This window comes from Scyliorhinus canicula, chromosome 2, assembly GCF_902713615.1.
Source record: "Scyliorhinus canicula chromosome 2, sScyCan1.1, whole genome shotgun sequence".
NCBI lineage: Eukaryota > Metazoa > Chordata > Chondrichthyes > Carcharhiniformes > Scyliorhinidae > Scyliorhinus > Scyliorhinus canicula.
In genome coordinates, this window is record NC_052147.1 from 118,863,924 (window position 1) to 118,881,048 (window position 17,125).

A 17,125-nucleotide genomic window follows, 5' to 3' on the forward strand; every position below is an offset into this window, starting at 1 on the left:
TGCTATTAGACAGGAGCTGAGGAGCATAAAGTGGGAACAGTTGTTCTTGGGGAAATGCACAACAGTAATGTGTGGGTTGTTTAAGGAACACTCGCTGCAAGTGCTGGGTAGTTTTGTCCCACTGAGACGAGGAAGGAATGGTAAGGTGAAGAGGCCTTGGAGGACAATAGAAGTGGAGCTTCTCGTCAAGAGGAAGAAGATTGAAACTTATGTAAGGTTGAGGAAGCAAGGATCTAGCACGGCTCTAGAGGGTTACAAGGTAGCCAGGAAGGAACTCAAAAATGGACTTAGGAGAGCTAGAAGGTGGAATGAAAAAGGCCTGGCGGGAAGGATTAGGGACAACCCCAAGACGCTCTACACTTTTGTGAGAAATAAGAGAATGATCAGAGTGAGAGTAGGGCCGATCAGGCAGAGAGGGGGGGAATGTTTGCCTCGAGTCTGGGGTGACAGGGGAGGCCCTAAATGAATATTTTGCTTCAGTATTCATGAGAGAGAGGGACCTTGTTGCTCATGAGAATAGTGTGAACCAGGTTAATAGACTCAAACAGGTTGATATTAAGAAGGAGGATGTGCTGGAAATTTGAAAAGCATCAGGATAGATACGTCCCCCTGGGCCTGAGGGGATATACCCAAGGTTACTACAGGAAGTGAGGGAGGAGATTGCTGCGCCGCTGGCGATAATCTTTGCGTCTTCACTCTCGACTGGAGTAGTACCGGATGATTGGAGGAAGGTGAATGTTGTTCCCCTGTTCAAGAAAGGGAATTACAAACCAGTCAGTCTTACGTCTGTGGTGAGCAAAATTTTGGAAAGGATTCTGAGAGATAGGATTTATGATTATTTAGAAAAACATAGTTCGATTTAAGATAGTCAGCATGGCTTTGTGAGGGGTAGGTCATGCCTCACAAGCCTCTTTGAATTTTTTGAGGATGTGACGAGACATATTGATGAAGGTCGGGCAGTGGATGTGGTGTATATGGATTTCAGTAAGGCATTTGATAAGGTTCTCCATGATAGGTGCGTTCAGAAAATTAGGGGGCATGAGACACAGGGAAATTTGGCTGTCTGGATACAGAATTGACTTGCCTAAAGAAGACAGTGAGTGGTAGTGGATGGAAAGTATTCCGGCTGGAGGTTGGTGACCAATTGGCGTCTTGCAGGGGTCTGTTCTGGGACCTCTGCTCTTTGTAGTTTTTATAAATTACTTGGATGAGGAAGTGGAAGGTGGGTTAGTAAGTTACGAAGGTTGGTGGAGGTTTACATAGTGTCGCGGGCCGTTGCAGGTTCCAACAGGACATTGACAGGATGCAGAGCTTGGCTGAGAAGTGGCAGATGGAGTTCAACGTAGGTAAATGTGAGGTGATTCATTTTGGAAGGTCAAATCTGAATGCTGAATACAGGGTAAAAGGCAGGATTCTTAGAAGTGTGGAGGAACAGAGGGATCTTGGGGTCCACGTACATAGATCCCTCAAAGGCATATGGTGTGTTAGCTTTCATTAACAGGGGGATTGAGTTTAAGAGCCGAGAGGTTTTGCTGCAGCTTTATAAAACCACGGTTAGGCCACAGTTGGAATATTATGTCCAGTTCTGGTCGCCTCATTATAAGAAAGATGTGGATGCTTTGGAGAGGGTGCAGAAGAGATTTACCAGGATGCTGCCTGGACTGGAGGGCATGTCTTATGAAGAAAGGTTGAGGCAGCTAGGGCTTTTCTCACTGGAGCAAAGAAGGAAGAGAGGTGACTTGATAGAGGTGTGCAAGGTGATGAGAGGCATGGATTGAGTGGATAGCCAGAGACTTTTCCCCAGGGCAGAAATGGCTTTCACGAGGGGACATAATTTTAAAGGTGACTGGAGGAAGGTAGAGGGGAGATGTCAGAGGTAGGTTCTTTACACAGAGAGTGGTGGGTGCATGGAATGCACTCCCATGAGAGGTGGTGGAGTCAGAGTCATTAGGGACATTTAAGTGACTCTTGGACAGGCACATGGACAACAGTAAATTGAAGGGGTGTAGGTTAGATTGATCTTAGATTAGGATAAATGGTCGGCACAATATTGTGGGCCGAAGGGCCTGTACTGTGCTGTACTGTTCTATATTTTACGTGCAGATAAGATGGGGTTACGGGGTTAGGGCGGGGGGACAGGAATTCAAGTGAATCCCCAGTTAATGCCCACCACCTGCCACAATTAAAATATAATTAATGCAGCCTCCCTCAGCAGAGACCCTTTCCTGTACAACAGGTTGTCGCTTATCAAAGGCAATTACAAATTTTCCTACTTTGGCCTTTCATCTGCCTGTTTGGCAAAAGGTATGTTTTGATGATAATCTGGTAATTTCATAGTTATCATTACTGACAGGAACGTTTTGTTCTAAATTGTATTAATTAACTGAATTATATTTCTGTGTGTTGGGAATTAAACTCAGCAGCATTAGCCCAGTAATCTCATCACTAACTAAGCTGTCCAACTAAGCTGATATTTGCATTGGTACAATAAGTATTTTAACAGATATTGTTTATTTATGTGGCCAATTTAATGAATATATGTATGGTTTTCCACACTGCATGAGGTCTAATGTCTGAAAGAAATAAATACAAAAAACATCAATAATTCATGGTAAATATCATGTACAAAGCTGCACTTGTCACAGATTCTGCAATTTTACTGCTTTTGAATAATAGAAATTATCAGCAGATGATTGTTTAGTTGTGGTTCCCAATGTTTGGCTGGAGTCCATGATGTCAAACTGCCACCTACAGGAGAAGGTGTCCAAATGCTCTTGGATCACATGGTCTAATATGGGCAACACACCGGTATAGTGGTTAGCACTGCTGCCTCATATTGCCTGGGATTCTGGTTTGATTCCGGCCGTGGGTGACTGTGTGGAGTTTGCACTTTCGTCCTATGTCTGCGTGGTTTTCCTCCGGGTACTCTAGTTTCCTCTTACAGTCCAAAGATGTTCAGGTTAGGTGGATTGACCATGCTAAAATTTGCCCCTTAGTGTCTAAAGATGTGTAAATGAAATGGATTTACGGAGATATGGCAGGGGGTGGCCCCAGGTAGAGTGCTCTTTTGGAGGGTTGGTGCAGACTTGATAGGCTGATGATTCTATGAATATCTAATATCGATCTCTTCTTGCCTGTTTGCCTGGTAACCCAATTCCCAGTCCCAATGCCTTCCCTCTACTACCCAACTCAAATGCCTCTCATTGCCCAATTGCGTTTCTTGCCAATACTCCTTCTGCTGCTCAATTAGTGTCACAGAGACAAACTGGAGAAATAGATAAAAAGGTAAAAGGATGTGAAAAGACAATGAGCACGAACTTCCAGCCTCGTTGCACTCGCGTTCAAGCGTAACCAGGCCGGTGAATAGTGGGAGAGGCCAAGTGCCAAACCGTTTGCGATGCAACCGGCTTGCTCCCAGGATGGGACACAGCTCTGGGGGCATAACCACGGCCAGAGGGTGGGTGGGTGCCACGGGAAGGGGGGTTGCTCAGAGAGACAGGCAAAGTATCCGGGGGTCAGCACACATTGCAGAAGAAAGTGACAGAGGCATCATAATGTTTGTGCAAAAGGTTGTTTAATGTGCTGTACAATACCCCATTCCCCGACAGTGCTGCCCCCCCAGCCCCTCCACCCCCAACCTCACCCCCTACCTAATCCCTTCCCCCTACCCCAGTGCCCTCATGATGCTCAACGTGACTGGTCCTCCTAGCTCTACCACTATGTCTGGGTGTTTCCCCAGGATGCACATCAGAGGTGGAGGTAGCCAACCACTTACCTCGTCCCATGAACTTCGATGCCCCTGGTGAGCGTCCTCTAGGGCCGGAGGGCCCTGGCTCACTTGTCGATGGCACATGCACAGCCATGCCACCCTGTCCCGTGTGCTGACCCCGGGACACAGCCTCATCAGCGGGGTGGAACCCGGGAGTGCTGGTGGCCACCATCGCCACTCCATGGGACAGGTCCGGATTGGGACTCAGCGCCCCCTCCTGCCAGTCAGTGCCCATAGGTCCCTGGGGTTAACCTTGGGATGGAGGGGCAGCTAATTCGTGCCCCGGCTGTCCCTGCATCACTTGGCTCTGCCAGCCCTGCTGATTATCCATAGTCCGCACCATCGTGTCGACCCCCTCGATGTTGCTCCTCGGTGACTGGTCCATGCTCTGCAGTGCCCACCTGTGACTGGGACAAGCTCCGCAGCACCATAGCCATTCCCATCTGAGATCGGGACATGTTCCGCAGAACCTCATCAAGGTCAGCCTGGTACTGGGTGACATCTCCCAGTGAGGCAGAAATACTGCCGAGACACTCAGCCATGGCCGTCACCGACTGCGCGGTGCCTTGGAGACCTTCACTTATGGTGCCAACGCCGTGCACCAGTCTCTCCACTGCGGTCCTCACCCTTGCAGTGTTGGTCTCGGTGACACTCATTGCCGGCGCCATCTCCTGCGCCTGTAGCCTCTGGGACTCTTCCAATCAGCTATGGATCTGCTGGAGTGTCACTGACATCTCCCTCTGAACGTCAGGTTGGTCTCATCATCTCCTTTAGCCTCGGGTGACTCTGTTCCAGAGGTTCAACATCAAGCTGGAACCCAGCTGGGTCCAGGGATCCAGGAGATCTCCGACTGCTGTCTTACCTGGGGGTTCTTGCCTCCATCAAATATATATCAGTAGCAGTTGGTGCTCAGATTGTGCTCCAGAAGTCTGACCATGAACATTTCCCACCGAGGTGTGTATATTTGTGCTGGTGAAGAGTGGGGATGACAGCTGGGCTCTCCTCTGAGAAGTTCTCCCTGGAGTCAGGAGAGGGGCCACCTGGGATGGACCGGCGCCGTTGCCTGCTGGACATGTGGTCAGTGAGAGGGATGGGTCAGTCAGTAAGGCGATCACTACTCCCGTTTGACAAGTTCTTCAAGTGGTGCCTGGTGGTCCCTCACTTCTGTGGCACCCGTCAGCATCCGCATTGGTGACCGCCTATCCTCGGCCACACCGGTTACCTCCAGGGCCCGCTCCTCAAAGAAGATGAGGATTCTCAAGTCTGGCACCCCACCATCAGTCTGGGCCCTCTCCCAAGGATTATGGGAGAGCTTTTCCTGAGGGTACTCACTCGTGCTGTCCGGTGTAGATTGTTGACCTTCTTCCGATACTGGAGGCCAGTCCTCCTGGTCACACTGCCCTGAGCTGACTGCTGCCACCACCTTGTCCCAGGCAGCACTGGTGGCCTTGTGGCTCGCCCTCCAGAATCCTCAGGGAAACAGGACATCCCTCCTGGCCTCCATCACGCACGGGAGCCTCCTTAGGTCAACATCCCGAAACTTGGGGTTGATCTCCTCGGCGCCACTGTTGCGAGCTGGCTGGGACTGGCTGAGCAAATGCAGCTGAAGTGCTGCTCGATCTTGTTGAAAATGAAAATGAAATGAAAATCGCTTAATGTCACAAGTAGGCTTCAAATGAAGTTACTGTGAAAAGCCCCTAGTTGCCACATTCTGGAGCCTGTTCGGGGAGGCTGGTACGGGAATTGAACCATGCTGCTGGCCTGCCTTGGTCTGCTTTCAAAGCCAGCTATTTAGCCCTGTGCTAAACCAGCCATGTTAGTTTGGGGGGGGGGGGGGGGGGGGGGGGGGCTGGCGAGGCAATCCCGGCGAATCAGCTGGCGAGCCGGCATTCGGGGCGAGAAGCCCAAGAGGCCTCATTAAGTGGACCAATTAACATTGAATAGTATTACTGGCCTCACTGGGCCGAACACCGGGAAACCCAAGGCAATTCCCGCTCGCTACAGCACTTGGAAATTTTTCCGGAGAATGCCCATGAAAAGGAAAGTAAAGGAGCAAGAAAAGAAACAGAGAGGAAAGCGAGAAAAAGTGAAGTTGGAGAGAGAGGTTTTTGTTGAGGGGATTCTTCCACCATGCAATAAACAATTCTCTTCGTTGTTGATGACACTCCAACATAAAGTCAATAACCCCAGTACTTAATGTTCAAGGAAGTTGCATTCATAACCACGCCAAACAGGTTGTGCATCAACCTGTAAATCCTTCTGACACACGCCAATGGCAGATGGTAAGAGTGGGAGAAATTCCTGGTCATCCATGTGATGGAATGATTTGGAGCCTCCACCATCACTATCAAGAGCTCCAGATTATAGCATGCATGTAAAAGGTACACATTGCTGCAGCAACCTGAACTCCCTGAGTGAACTGAAAAACATCACCACATTTGTTGATGATGTACGTATTTCAGGAACAGCATCACCATTATATGCAAATGAGGGAGAGTGGTGCATGGGGAGCCATAACTATGGCAGACAATTTTCTTAAATACCCAGAGAAACATGAGAAAGTGTGCGAGAGAAAGAGAGACACAGAAGCGAAGGAAATAAAAACAATTAAAAAAAAGCAAAGTAATGTCAGCGTTGACGCCGGTGTGGGAACAGAGGCAGTTTACACCCGAAAAAAATGGAGCAAAACCTCCACCGATCCTCCATCTAGTGGGGGGCTAGCAGCCATGCAGCGCAGGCCCCTGGCTTTAGCTGTGGATACGGCCGGAGAATTGCTGGGTCCATGGCCACGCATGCGCACAGTGGCCGCGCCGTGCAACATGGCGCCGGCCGCCGCAGACTCAGCCTGCCAAAAACTGCCCCCCTTTGGCCAGGCTCGCCACCCCTGGACTATCCCCCACGAGTGCCCCCAGACCCCGCGGCCGGGCTCCCCCCAGACCGTGGCGGCACTGGACTCAGTCCGCAGCAGCCACGCCTGATTCACGAAAGTAAATAACATGAGTGTCCCACACCATCGGCAACTCGGCCCATCGGGGGCGGAGCATCGGGGAGGGCCTCAGGTGATATTCTGAGGCTGCCCATATGGCGTGACACCGTTTTGGAGGAGGCGGCACATTGCAAAAGCGCCGCCAGCCCCGATTTCGGCACCAACGGGGATTCTCTGGCCGATCGCCGAATGCAATTTCGGCTTCGGTGACCAGAGAATCCCCATGTTTTCATGACTTTTAACGATGCTTTCTACGGCATTTAATATTTTACCGTAATTAATCCAAACTTTTCTCAAGATCAGACAGGCCGAATAATAAATCAAGATATCAAACCTACCATTAACAAACACTGCAAATCGTAGGAAAAGCAGGTAACGTTCTCCTTCAATAGGATTCCAACCAATATCGGGATAACCCTTCGCCACTAACATGGGGCAGCTTTGTAATCCACAGGCAGCCAGGTAGGTCACAACCTGTCAAATGTAAACATTAATTTTTGTCATTCACATCTTTTAAAAAAATCATCCATTCATTTTAGAAACACAATTACCGACGTGTTTTTAAAATCCTGTTTCTGCCTTATATAGTCACAATAAGGCGGAGATTTGTAAGCTAAATACATATGCCGAAACAGTGAAATTACTGGTACTTCACATTATCCTTTTAGCAAAGATGTTACTAGCATAATTGTCATCGCTTATATATTTACACATTTGTTCAGGTTTTGTTTACATTTGAAGCTAAACTGGCATAAGTAATGCACTAACTGAGATTAATAGGTAAGGAAGACATGCCATGCTCCATGAGTGAAGTGAACAAATAAACTATTTCATACTAAATTAAAAATAAACAGTTGCACATTCATGCTGATTTCAGCGCCATTATAATGTTCTTTGCAGGAAAAATGATGGGGAAACAAAATAATCAAAAAGCTAGTTCGCAAACATCTTAGCCATTACACAAATTAGATCTGTTTTTGCTAGAATTTAGAAGGCTAAGGCATGATCATGATATTAACAGGGAAAGACAGGGTAGCTAAGGATAAACTATTGGATGGAGATTCTAAAATTAGGGGACATTAGTCTAAAAATTAGGGCTGGACCACTCAGGAGAAATATTAGGGAGAACCCTGGTTTAGCACAGGGCTGAAGGGCTGCCTTTGAAAGCAGACCAAGGCAGGCCAGCAGCACGGTTCAATTCCCGTACCAGCCTCCCCAAATAGGTGCCGGAATGAGGCGACTAGGGGCTTTTCACAGTAATTTCATTTGAAGCCTACTTGTGACTATAAGCGATTTTCATTTCATTTCAAAGGGTGGTGGAGGTTTGGAACTCTCTCCCGCAAACAGCAGTTGAAGCTAGAACAGTTGTTCATTTTAAATCTGAGAGCGATAGATTTTTGTTAAGCAAAAATATTAAGGATTATGGGCCAAAGACAGGTATATGGAGTTAGGACACAGATCAGCCATGATCTCATTGAATGGTGGGACAGGCTTGAGGGGTTGAATGGCCTACTCCTGTTCCTATTACCGTATTTTTTAATTCTACGGATAAACGCAAAACAGTTTGGTCTAAAAGATCCATTCTTGATTAGAGAATTTTTTTTATTAATTAAAAATCAGCATGACCCTACTCTAAACGAGTGCCTTGAGTGATGTACTGCAGAGGATCATTATTATTCCTGAGGTTCCTCTGTGGAACTTCTGGTTTCAACATGGGATTACACGAGGAGGCAGCGACAACATCAATTTACATAAACAAATGACTTTCAGGGGCCTTTACATTCAGATTTTCCAGAATAGCACCAGTTACAGTTCAGGGATCAATGTTCCCATTAACACTTGACGTTGGATAAAAGCAAATTACTGCGGATGCTGGAATCTGAAACGAAAGGGAAAATGCTGGAAAATCTCAGCAAGTCTGGCAGCATCTGTAGGGAGAGAAAAGAGCTAACATTTCGAGTCCGAATGACGTTACTGACATTAGAACTGCTGCTTAGGTGGTATTCATTTTGAGTCCAGACTGGTATTGTCAAGTTTTGAAATCTGGAGCGTTTTGCTAAATTTGCTAAATTTGGCATTGCTGTAGGATGTTGTCAGTGTGTTACTCTTCCTAATGGAGGCAGCAGTGATTTTGAGCTACTTACTGCCCCCAACACTTGCCCCCACACTCTCCACCCCATCAACGAACTGCAAGGGATTATCTGGAGGCAGGGAGGGAAGGCTTGCATTTATATCGCAGCTTCCAAAACTTCTAGGCGTCCGAAAGTGCTCTCAGCCAATTAATCACTCTTGAATGTAGTCATCGAGAGAAGTACACAATTATGAAGGTGTCTTACAGCTGCTAAAACCGACCATTTGGGTCATTTACCATCGCAGAATATGAATTCCCTGCCCCATCCCAATTTCAGGCCTGCTTCATGTACCCGTAACAAAAAGAGAAGTCTTAAAGTCAAACCAACTTCTTTTACCCCTCCACTATTATTCTTCATGTCCACACTTAAACTTTCCTTGTCCTCTACTGACCGCTTGGCACAACTTTACCCTCTTACCAGCTCTCACCAACACAGATTGCAATGGAGCTTAAAGAACTGCTGGAATGTCAACCACTGACAGCAGACTGGATTCTGGTGTTGGTAACAGAGTGTAGATTAAATAAATAGAGAAGTGAAAAATGCCAGTAATTCAGTAAGGGATTGTCTTAAGAGGAAAGAAAGTGTCCACATTCAAACCAATTAAATTGACACACAGTGGAGAAGTAAATATTAATTATGCTTCAAAGTTTTTGTAGGCTTACTACCCACCAATGTATGGGCTGAAGCGACAAAGTGCCCAGATTTTCCATTCTTTAGTGCTCAATAGTGTACTTTGTTCCTAGTTGGCCTTTGACCCACTGTCACCTTTGTTCAAACGTACCCACTCTGCTCCGGGGCTAAACCATAGAACCACATAATTCCTACAGTGCAGAGGCAGCCATCGAGTCCGCATCAACCTTCTGAAAGAGCACCCCACCCCACGCCTCTATCCTATCCCCATAACTCTACTTAACTTGCACATCCCTGGACATTAATGGGCAATTTTTTTTATCATAGCCAATCCACCTAATCCCCACATCTTTGGATTCTGGGAGGAAACGGGAGCACCGCAGGAAACTCACGCCGACATGGGAAGAAAGTGCTAAGTCCCCAAAGACAGTCATGCAACGCTGGAACTGGTCCCTGGCACTGTGAGACAGCGGTGCTAACTACTGTGTGACCATACCAACAAAACCAGAAGAGGAACATAATTCCTCACTTTAGATACATTACCTTATCCAAGTCAGGTTCCTGCAAGTCCAGAGCCAGCTCGTTGTTGTCCATTACTGAGGCAGCTGCCACATCCAAAGGAGTCGAACCTCGCATGCTGGGTGATGCTACATATGGGGAATACACAGGTTTACTGTGATATACTATCACTAACATTAAACTCATCAGAAAACAGCCAACGAACATGATGTAAATATGTCTCAGAATCACACAGGGAAACATAGTTGCAGTTTGTTCAATCATACAATAGAGGGCAGTCTTTCCTATGTTTGCCAATGGAGCACAGCAGATTGGCTAATGACATGTGGCTAGAAAATGTTAATGTTAAATTCATTAAGCAGCTATAGGCCATCTGTCATTTATCTCATGTGTCATTCTCAATTCTTTTCTACTTTGTCCCAATAATGTTGTATTTTCACTTAAATAAACATTTGTACTAAACAAAAATGAAAGGGTAGAGGTATGGCTGTCCCTGCTCCTATTTCCCATGCTCTGAAAAGTGCAATCTGCACTAAAAGCTGTGTTACATGTGAAACATTAGTGAAATAAATTGGAAAAGAAAATGAAGCAAATGTTTTAGAGCCATGTGCCTCAGTGGGAACTTAAATGGGAATCATTACAAAATCAAGTTATCTGAACATGATTTGACGGGGCGCAAGTGCTAATCTGGAATCTAAAAAGCATTCATTCCCCACTGGTTTACCAAAAGGTAAAGAAGAAAAAAAACCTCAGTCCTTGGTAAAAGCAAACTGAAGAAACCAGAGATCAGGTCTACTCTTCACCTTTGAGCACATGATCAATGTTATGACACCTATCTATTCACATGAAACGACCTCATGGGTTAAAATTAAACTCGGTACCCAGTCCAACGCTGCTATTTTCCAGCAAGTAACTGAGATGATCAAACATAGCCTTCTGGTTCTGGCGGCTGATACGGCAGAAATAGCAGAGAAATCGACAGCAGCTTGCCACCATTTCAGGGAAAGCAATCTCCTAAAGTTGGCAGAAAAACAGAATCATTGCTGAGCACAATGCTTAAGATCAACACACAATTTAGGCAAAAGTAATCTGAAATTCGGCCTTATTTGTGTAAAAGTTCATTTTTTTGTATCTTGCTAGACTCAAATTGGAAAGAAAAAATCCAAATGACGCAGGATCCATTAGTTTAATATCCTATGTAATAAATTTTTGATTGAGTCATAAACATACCTCGGCCAAAATTCTCTGTCCGTTCACGCAGGTCCCACTGCAGTGAATGGAGTTTTGGCTGCGCGCCAATTCTCCGTTCTCGCTGCCCGTGGCGACTCGGAGCGGAGAATCTCTGCCCTTTTTTAAATGCTCACCTTACTAGGGATGAATGAGAGTCAGGCCAAGAGGCTCACTTGAGCTCAGAAAGCAACCCTCATCTCTTACTGGGGTAGATTTTGACTTTGCGCAATGGTGTAAAATGGGAGGCAAGAAATCAATAACCTGTTTCACATTCATCCCAATTTTTAGTGTTTCTATTTCACTACCCCCACGTTGTACGATTGCAGAAGATCAAGATCTACCCTAACCAGCTTATCTTCTCTCCAACAGGTGACTAGCTCAATTGAAAACACTTGTTAACATTGAATTTGAACAAATGTCCCAGTTCCTCAAAAACATTTAATGGGGGAGGAGTTATGCATTTAGTTTCATGATCTAAATTACATGTTGTGTCCTTTAAACAAGCTCAACTGTCAAATAAAATGAACACTTGCAGTAATGAAGGTGGGATAGTGGACAGCAATTAGTAAGGGTGAATGGCAGAAAATGTTTGGAAATACTCAACTGGTCTGACAGTATATTTGGAAAGAGAAAATGTTGTAGATACAAAGTTTAAAAGTTTGTTATGTTTTGGGACTATCTGTTTAAGGTAAAATGGAGTAGTAAAGAGAAGTGATCTGAACTGAATCTTGCCTGACAACAGCCCTGGGCGGCTTGGTTGCTATGACAGTGTGAGGCCGAGGTTGGTTGACTGGGAAGAAGTTGCAAGATGTTCACACCTGTAAACAATGACCAGAACAACTGTGCAGATAATGCATAGACTGTTAGGGTGGGATTTCCATTATCAAGGTGGGTAGGACCTTGGTCTACTCGCAGATTACTTCTCATCAGCTAGGTTGGTAGAACACATGCTATAGTATAATGAAATTTTACCTAATTTGAAAACTATAGACAGGAATATGGAGGCAGTGGGCACAAAAGTGCACAGAGTTGGCTGGTATGCTGGCAACATCCAACTCCTAGACAATGGGTTAGTTAATAGTTGTGACATGATGTGCATATACCGTTTAAAGGAGCGTATCTTAAACTGTCATCAATCATTACCACCTCGACAGGATATGATGTAATAGTCTCAATTTATAGTCAGTACTTGAACAGCAGGACGAGGAGTAAGATATATGTATAGTTGTCTCCCAGTATTATAAGTATTAGTCTAAAATTATCCTGGTTAACTCTATCTGTATATAGTCTTATCTTCAGCTCATCTTCAAATAAAGAAACCACAATATAGTTTCACCAACCCTTGTGTTTGATTGGTATATTTGTGGTGAAGAGAAGAAAAATGCAACAGTCAATTAAGGGAATTAAATGGCCCATGAAGAGTGGGATTTGAATCTGGATCCCCAGAGCATTACTCTGGGACTGGATTACCAATCCAGTGACAATACCACTGTGCTACTGTCTCCCCTTTGGCAAGCCTACTTTCTTGCCACTTTATGGGCCAATTCGGGCAAAATTGCTGTCAACTGACTTTCCCATATTTTACCCTGACGTCAGGTTCTGATCCAATACCCCCTCAGGTCCTGATCCAATACTCACAAATCCTTTACTATCAGTGACTAATGAGTGTCCATACAACATTTATTTAAGGGGATTTAAATTCTGTACACTAATTTATCTGTAATATACAAAGTACCTGTGACTTATTCCCTCCAAGCACGTTCACCATGACATCCATGACAGTCTCATGCATACCCAACACTCTCATTAAATTTGGATGTTGGTAGAATACTTTGTTGTTCATGATATCCCTGAAGATAAAATAACAAGACTGAAATTGCTGAAAAGAGATACATGCCATCAAAGCTTTTTGTCATGCACTCATCAGGATAAATGCAAGATTGACAAATCTCAAAATATCACAACAATTTATACTACAGGAGAAAAGGGGTGCTGATTGGCTGCCAGGCTGTCTGATTGGTCAAGGCGTTGTCATGGAGAAAACAGGCTATAGGCTCGCTGAGCTCTTATTGCAAAAAGGGCAAAATGATTGAATATATTTCTTTTGTTTGCAGGGAATGGGTCCTTCAGTACGAATATATGTCACTTTTGTCAAGTGTAAACGAGCATGTTACAAGCTCGACTTAAATTAATTGAAACTGAAATTAGCTCTGGAGAACATGCTGAGCTACGATTCACTTGAAGTGAGAGTTTTGTTTTGAAGCCATATCTCATTTTTCTTTTGTCACCAATTCCCTCACTTTCCTCCTTTCTCTGAGGATGATGGCAGCCTGCTATGAGCAGCACTGAGAATTTGCTTGTATCTCACCCAAGAGGTAATCTTCACAGTGGACGTCGCAAGCTATTTGACAAAACAGCATTAAAACCAGGGCAGATTCAATTCTCATTTTTCCTCAGTGTACTGGATAATGATTAGGAGTCAGAATCAGATCAGTTTTGTCCTTTCTTAGCTCAATGAAAATTAGACCAATTGTGACACTCTCCAATTTGATACGGCAAACTCACAATGGACCAGGTATCAAAAGTGGGTTCTGTATGGCTGAAGTACTGACAAAATATCCTTGCTGAACCATCAGGAAGAGCTCACTCAGCCATCTGTAGCCTGACATATTCCTCTCTGCCATGCTTATCGAGCTTGTTTCTTACAGCTCTGTGATTTTTAGTGCGACATTTTCTTAATAGGGAAATCAGGGTCGGTATTCTCCGATCCCCCACCAGGTCAGAGAATCGCTGGGGGGGCGGCATGAGTCCTGCCCCCGCCAGCTGCCTAATGCTCCGGCGCCGGGGATTTGGCGGGGGTGGGAATTGCACCGCGCTGGTCTGCGGCCGCTGGCAGCGGCCCCACCCCGGCGATTCTCCGGCCCGCAATGGGTTGAGTGGCCGCCAGTTTTACGGCGGTCCTGCAGGCATAAATTTGAGTACATACTTACCGGTGGGACCTGGCTGTGCGGGCGGCTGCCAGGGTCCTCGGGGGGGGGGGGGGGGGGGGGAGAGAATCTGGCCCAGGGAGGTACCTCCACGGTGAAGGGGGGGGGGAGGGGGAATCTGGCCCCGGGAGGTACCTCCACGGTGGCCTGGCCAATGATCGGGACCCACTGATCCATGGGTGGGCCTGTGCCGTGGGGGCACTCTATTCCTCCGCATTGGCTGCTGTGGTCCTCTGCAATGGCCGACGCGGAGAGGACCTCCACCTGTGCATACGCTGAGATGACGCTACCTGCGCATGCGCCAACTCGCGCCAGCCAGCAGAGGCCCTTCGGCGCCGGTTGGCATGGTGCCAAGCCCCTTCCGCGCCAGCTGGCGGGGCACAAACCACTCCGGCGCCAGCCTAGCCCCTGAAAGTGCGGAGGATTCCGCCACTCCTTCGGCCCGGGGTTGCCCGCCCCGCTGGTTCGCGGAGAATCCCGCCCCAGAACTCTGTAGCAACAATAATTTGGGGGCGGGTTTACAGGAAAATGTAATCTTACACATTTGCTGCTATTATTGATGTTTTAAAATAGCAGGAGCATTTTCAAACAACATCAGCCAATAAAAAAAGTAAAACATATCCATACCCTAAACCGCGAATCATAAGCGTTTCTTCTTCCTTCCCCATTCTCACACTGAGGAGGGATCGAATCCGACCGAGGGAAACCAGCAGGCTGACAGTTTCCTGGACGGACACTGCACTAATTGTATATGCTTTCCGCATAGCTTTCAGCAGCTCACCAATCGCATCGTACTGCCGGCGCAACAGGCTGAACATGGTTTTAATCAGTTCTGGATCCTGAAGGTAGGACTCCTGAGACCAGTGTATGATAGTCTGTGAGATAAGTTGTGTCAGGTTGGCTGAAATAGAAACAAATGTAGAATAATTTGTGCAAACAAAAGTCATTTAGACTTTGATAGTGCCCTTCACGTGAAGTGCTTTCAAGAGATTTGCTACAAAAGAGAGAAAACGGGCATTAAGTGGAACATACAACAGTTTTTAAGAGGTGCCCAATGGTTAAAGAATAGGATACGTTTTAATCACTCTTTTGAAGATGAAAAAATATGCAACTAAATAAGAGGGAACTAGGAAGAAAATTCCAAAGTGCATGAATTTGATGGTCAAACATTCTATTCAGGTTAGCTCACTGGGCTAAATCGCTGACTTTTAAAGCAGACCAAGCAGGCCAGCAGCACGGTTCGATTCCTGTACCAGCCTCCCCGGACAGGTGCCGGAATGTGGCGACTAGGGGCTTTTCACAGAAACTTCATTGAAGCCTACTCGTGACAATAAGCGATTTTCATTTTCATTTCATTTCCTGACGGGTAGTGAGAGGTGAAGGATCAATTCCAGAATAGGTCTGAGTTGTCATGTTCAATGATTCAATAGTTCTGTGTGTGATCTTGTCAATTGGGTAACTGGTCTATGCTCAACTGGTCTATGCTCACAGTGCTTGATTGGTTAAGCCTGAGTGTTGACTCAGAGCAAAAAGACACCACAGAAAGAGCTTGAAGCTGCTGGATGCAAGCTAGAAGCATGAGAATTTTAAATTTCTGTGCACAGAAACTAGTGTCACCTCTGCATTAGTGAAGTGCCACGCAAACTGGAGGAACAACATCTCATCTTCCTGTTAGGCACGCTACAGCCTTCCGGCCTGAACATCGAATTCAACAACTTCAGATGATCAGCTCTACCCCACCTCGACCCATTTGTTTTCATTTCAATTTAACTGTCTTTTACCATTTCTTTCTTTCTTAATATACTTTTAAATCCCCCCCCCCCCCCCCACCAATCTTATCCACCTTTCCTTCACCTCTCTCCTCTTTGCTCCCCTTCCCCTCCCCCCACATCTAAAGTTCATCCTCTGATATTAGTTTCCCTGCTGTTTGACCTTTCACATCTTTTGTCCTCTCTGTGGACTGCCATCAGCACTCTTTCCCCTTGGTTTCTGTGGCCATTAGCACCCGGTTTCCCTGGGTTTCTGTGGCTATGACTTATCTTTCATTCTCACTCCACAGTACTGTATAATATTTCCCACTTTCTCTGTCTGTTAGCTTTGACAAAGAGTCATCGGACTCAAAATGTTAACTCTTTTCTCTCCCTACAGATGCTGCCAGACTTGCTGAGATTTTCCAGCATTTTCTCTTTCGTTTCACCTCTGCATTGCTCCAAGGTAAATCAACGGACAACAGAATATAATTTAAGTAATAGTTATTTAAACTCATTAGCAATGTAACGCATTGCTCATATAGTGTAGTGTCTATTATTTATTGAAAAGCATCTTTGGCCATTCCAATCATTCGTCTTGTTTCTTGATTGTATTTTCTTTCCGATGTTAGCGTAACAAAATGTGTCCAGCTGTTCGAAATTTTCATTCTGATTGTACATTCTGGACTTATCTTCTATTTGAACACAAATAGATATTTTCTTTTCTTACAATTTATGCTCAGCCCTTTCTTCACACTTTCTCTCACTACTCGATCCAAATCTTTTATAGTTTCTCTACAGTCAGCAATAAGAACAGTGTCATCGGCATTCTTTGTAACCTCCAACAATGATTGTTCTTCATACTTGTACTGCCTCTAAGTTGCTACAACAAATAACTTGAAATCAAAATGATCAAATGCAGTTTTCTCTAAATTCTATCAAGGTATGCCTGATGATAGATGACGAGTAACTAATCTTAAAATGGTCAATCTGTCATTACCTGGTTCTCCCTCTTTCCTTTTTTCTCCCCAATGCTTGGCATGCTTCTCCTCTTCAGAGTTTCATCCTCTTTGTTGGGTTGGTGACTTAGATGACTAGGTAAATACACTGGTAGTGAATACTTC

The 17,125-nt window shown here is 45.6% G+C and overlaps 1 protein-coding gene across 1 annotated transcript in view; it reads right to left on the reverse strand.

The window, feature by feature from the left end:
- Positions 1 to 17,125, reverse strand: part of ryr3 (ryanodine receptor 3) — a 500,545-nt gene that overhangs the window by 239,300 nt on the left and 244,120 nt on the right. Inside the window, 5 exon segments of the mRNA XM_038785757.1 lie at positions 7,094 to 7,229; positions 10,061 to 10,164; positions 10,918 to 11,050; positions 13,002 to 13,116; positions 14,881 to 15,154. Of these exon segments, the coding sequence (XP_038641685.1) occupies positions 7,094 to 7,229; positions 10,061 to 10,164; positions 10,918 to 11,050; positions 13,002 to 13,116; positions 14,881 to 15,154 (762 nt within the window).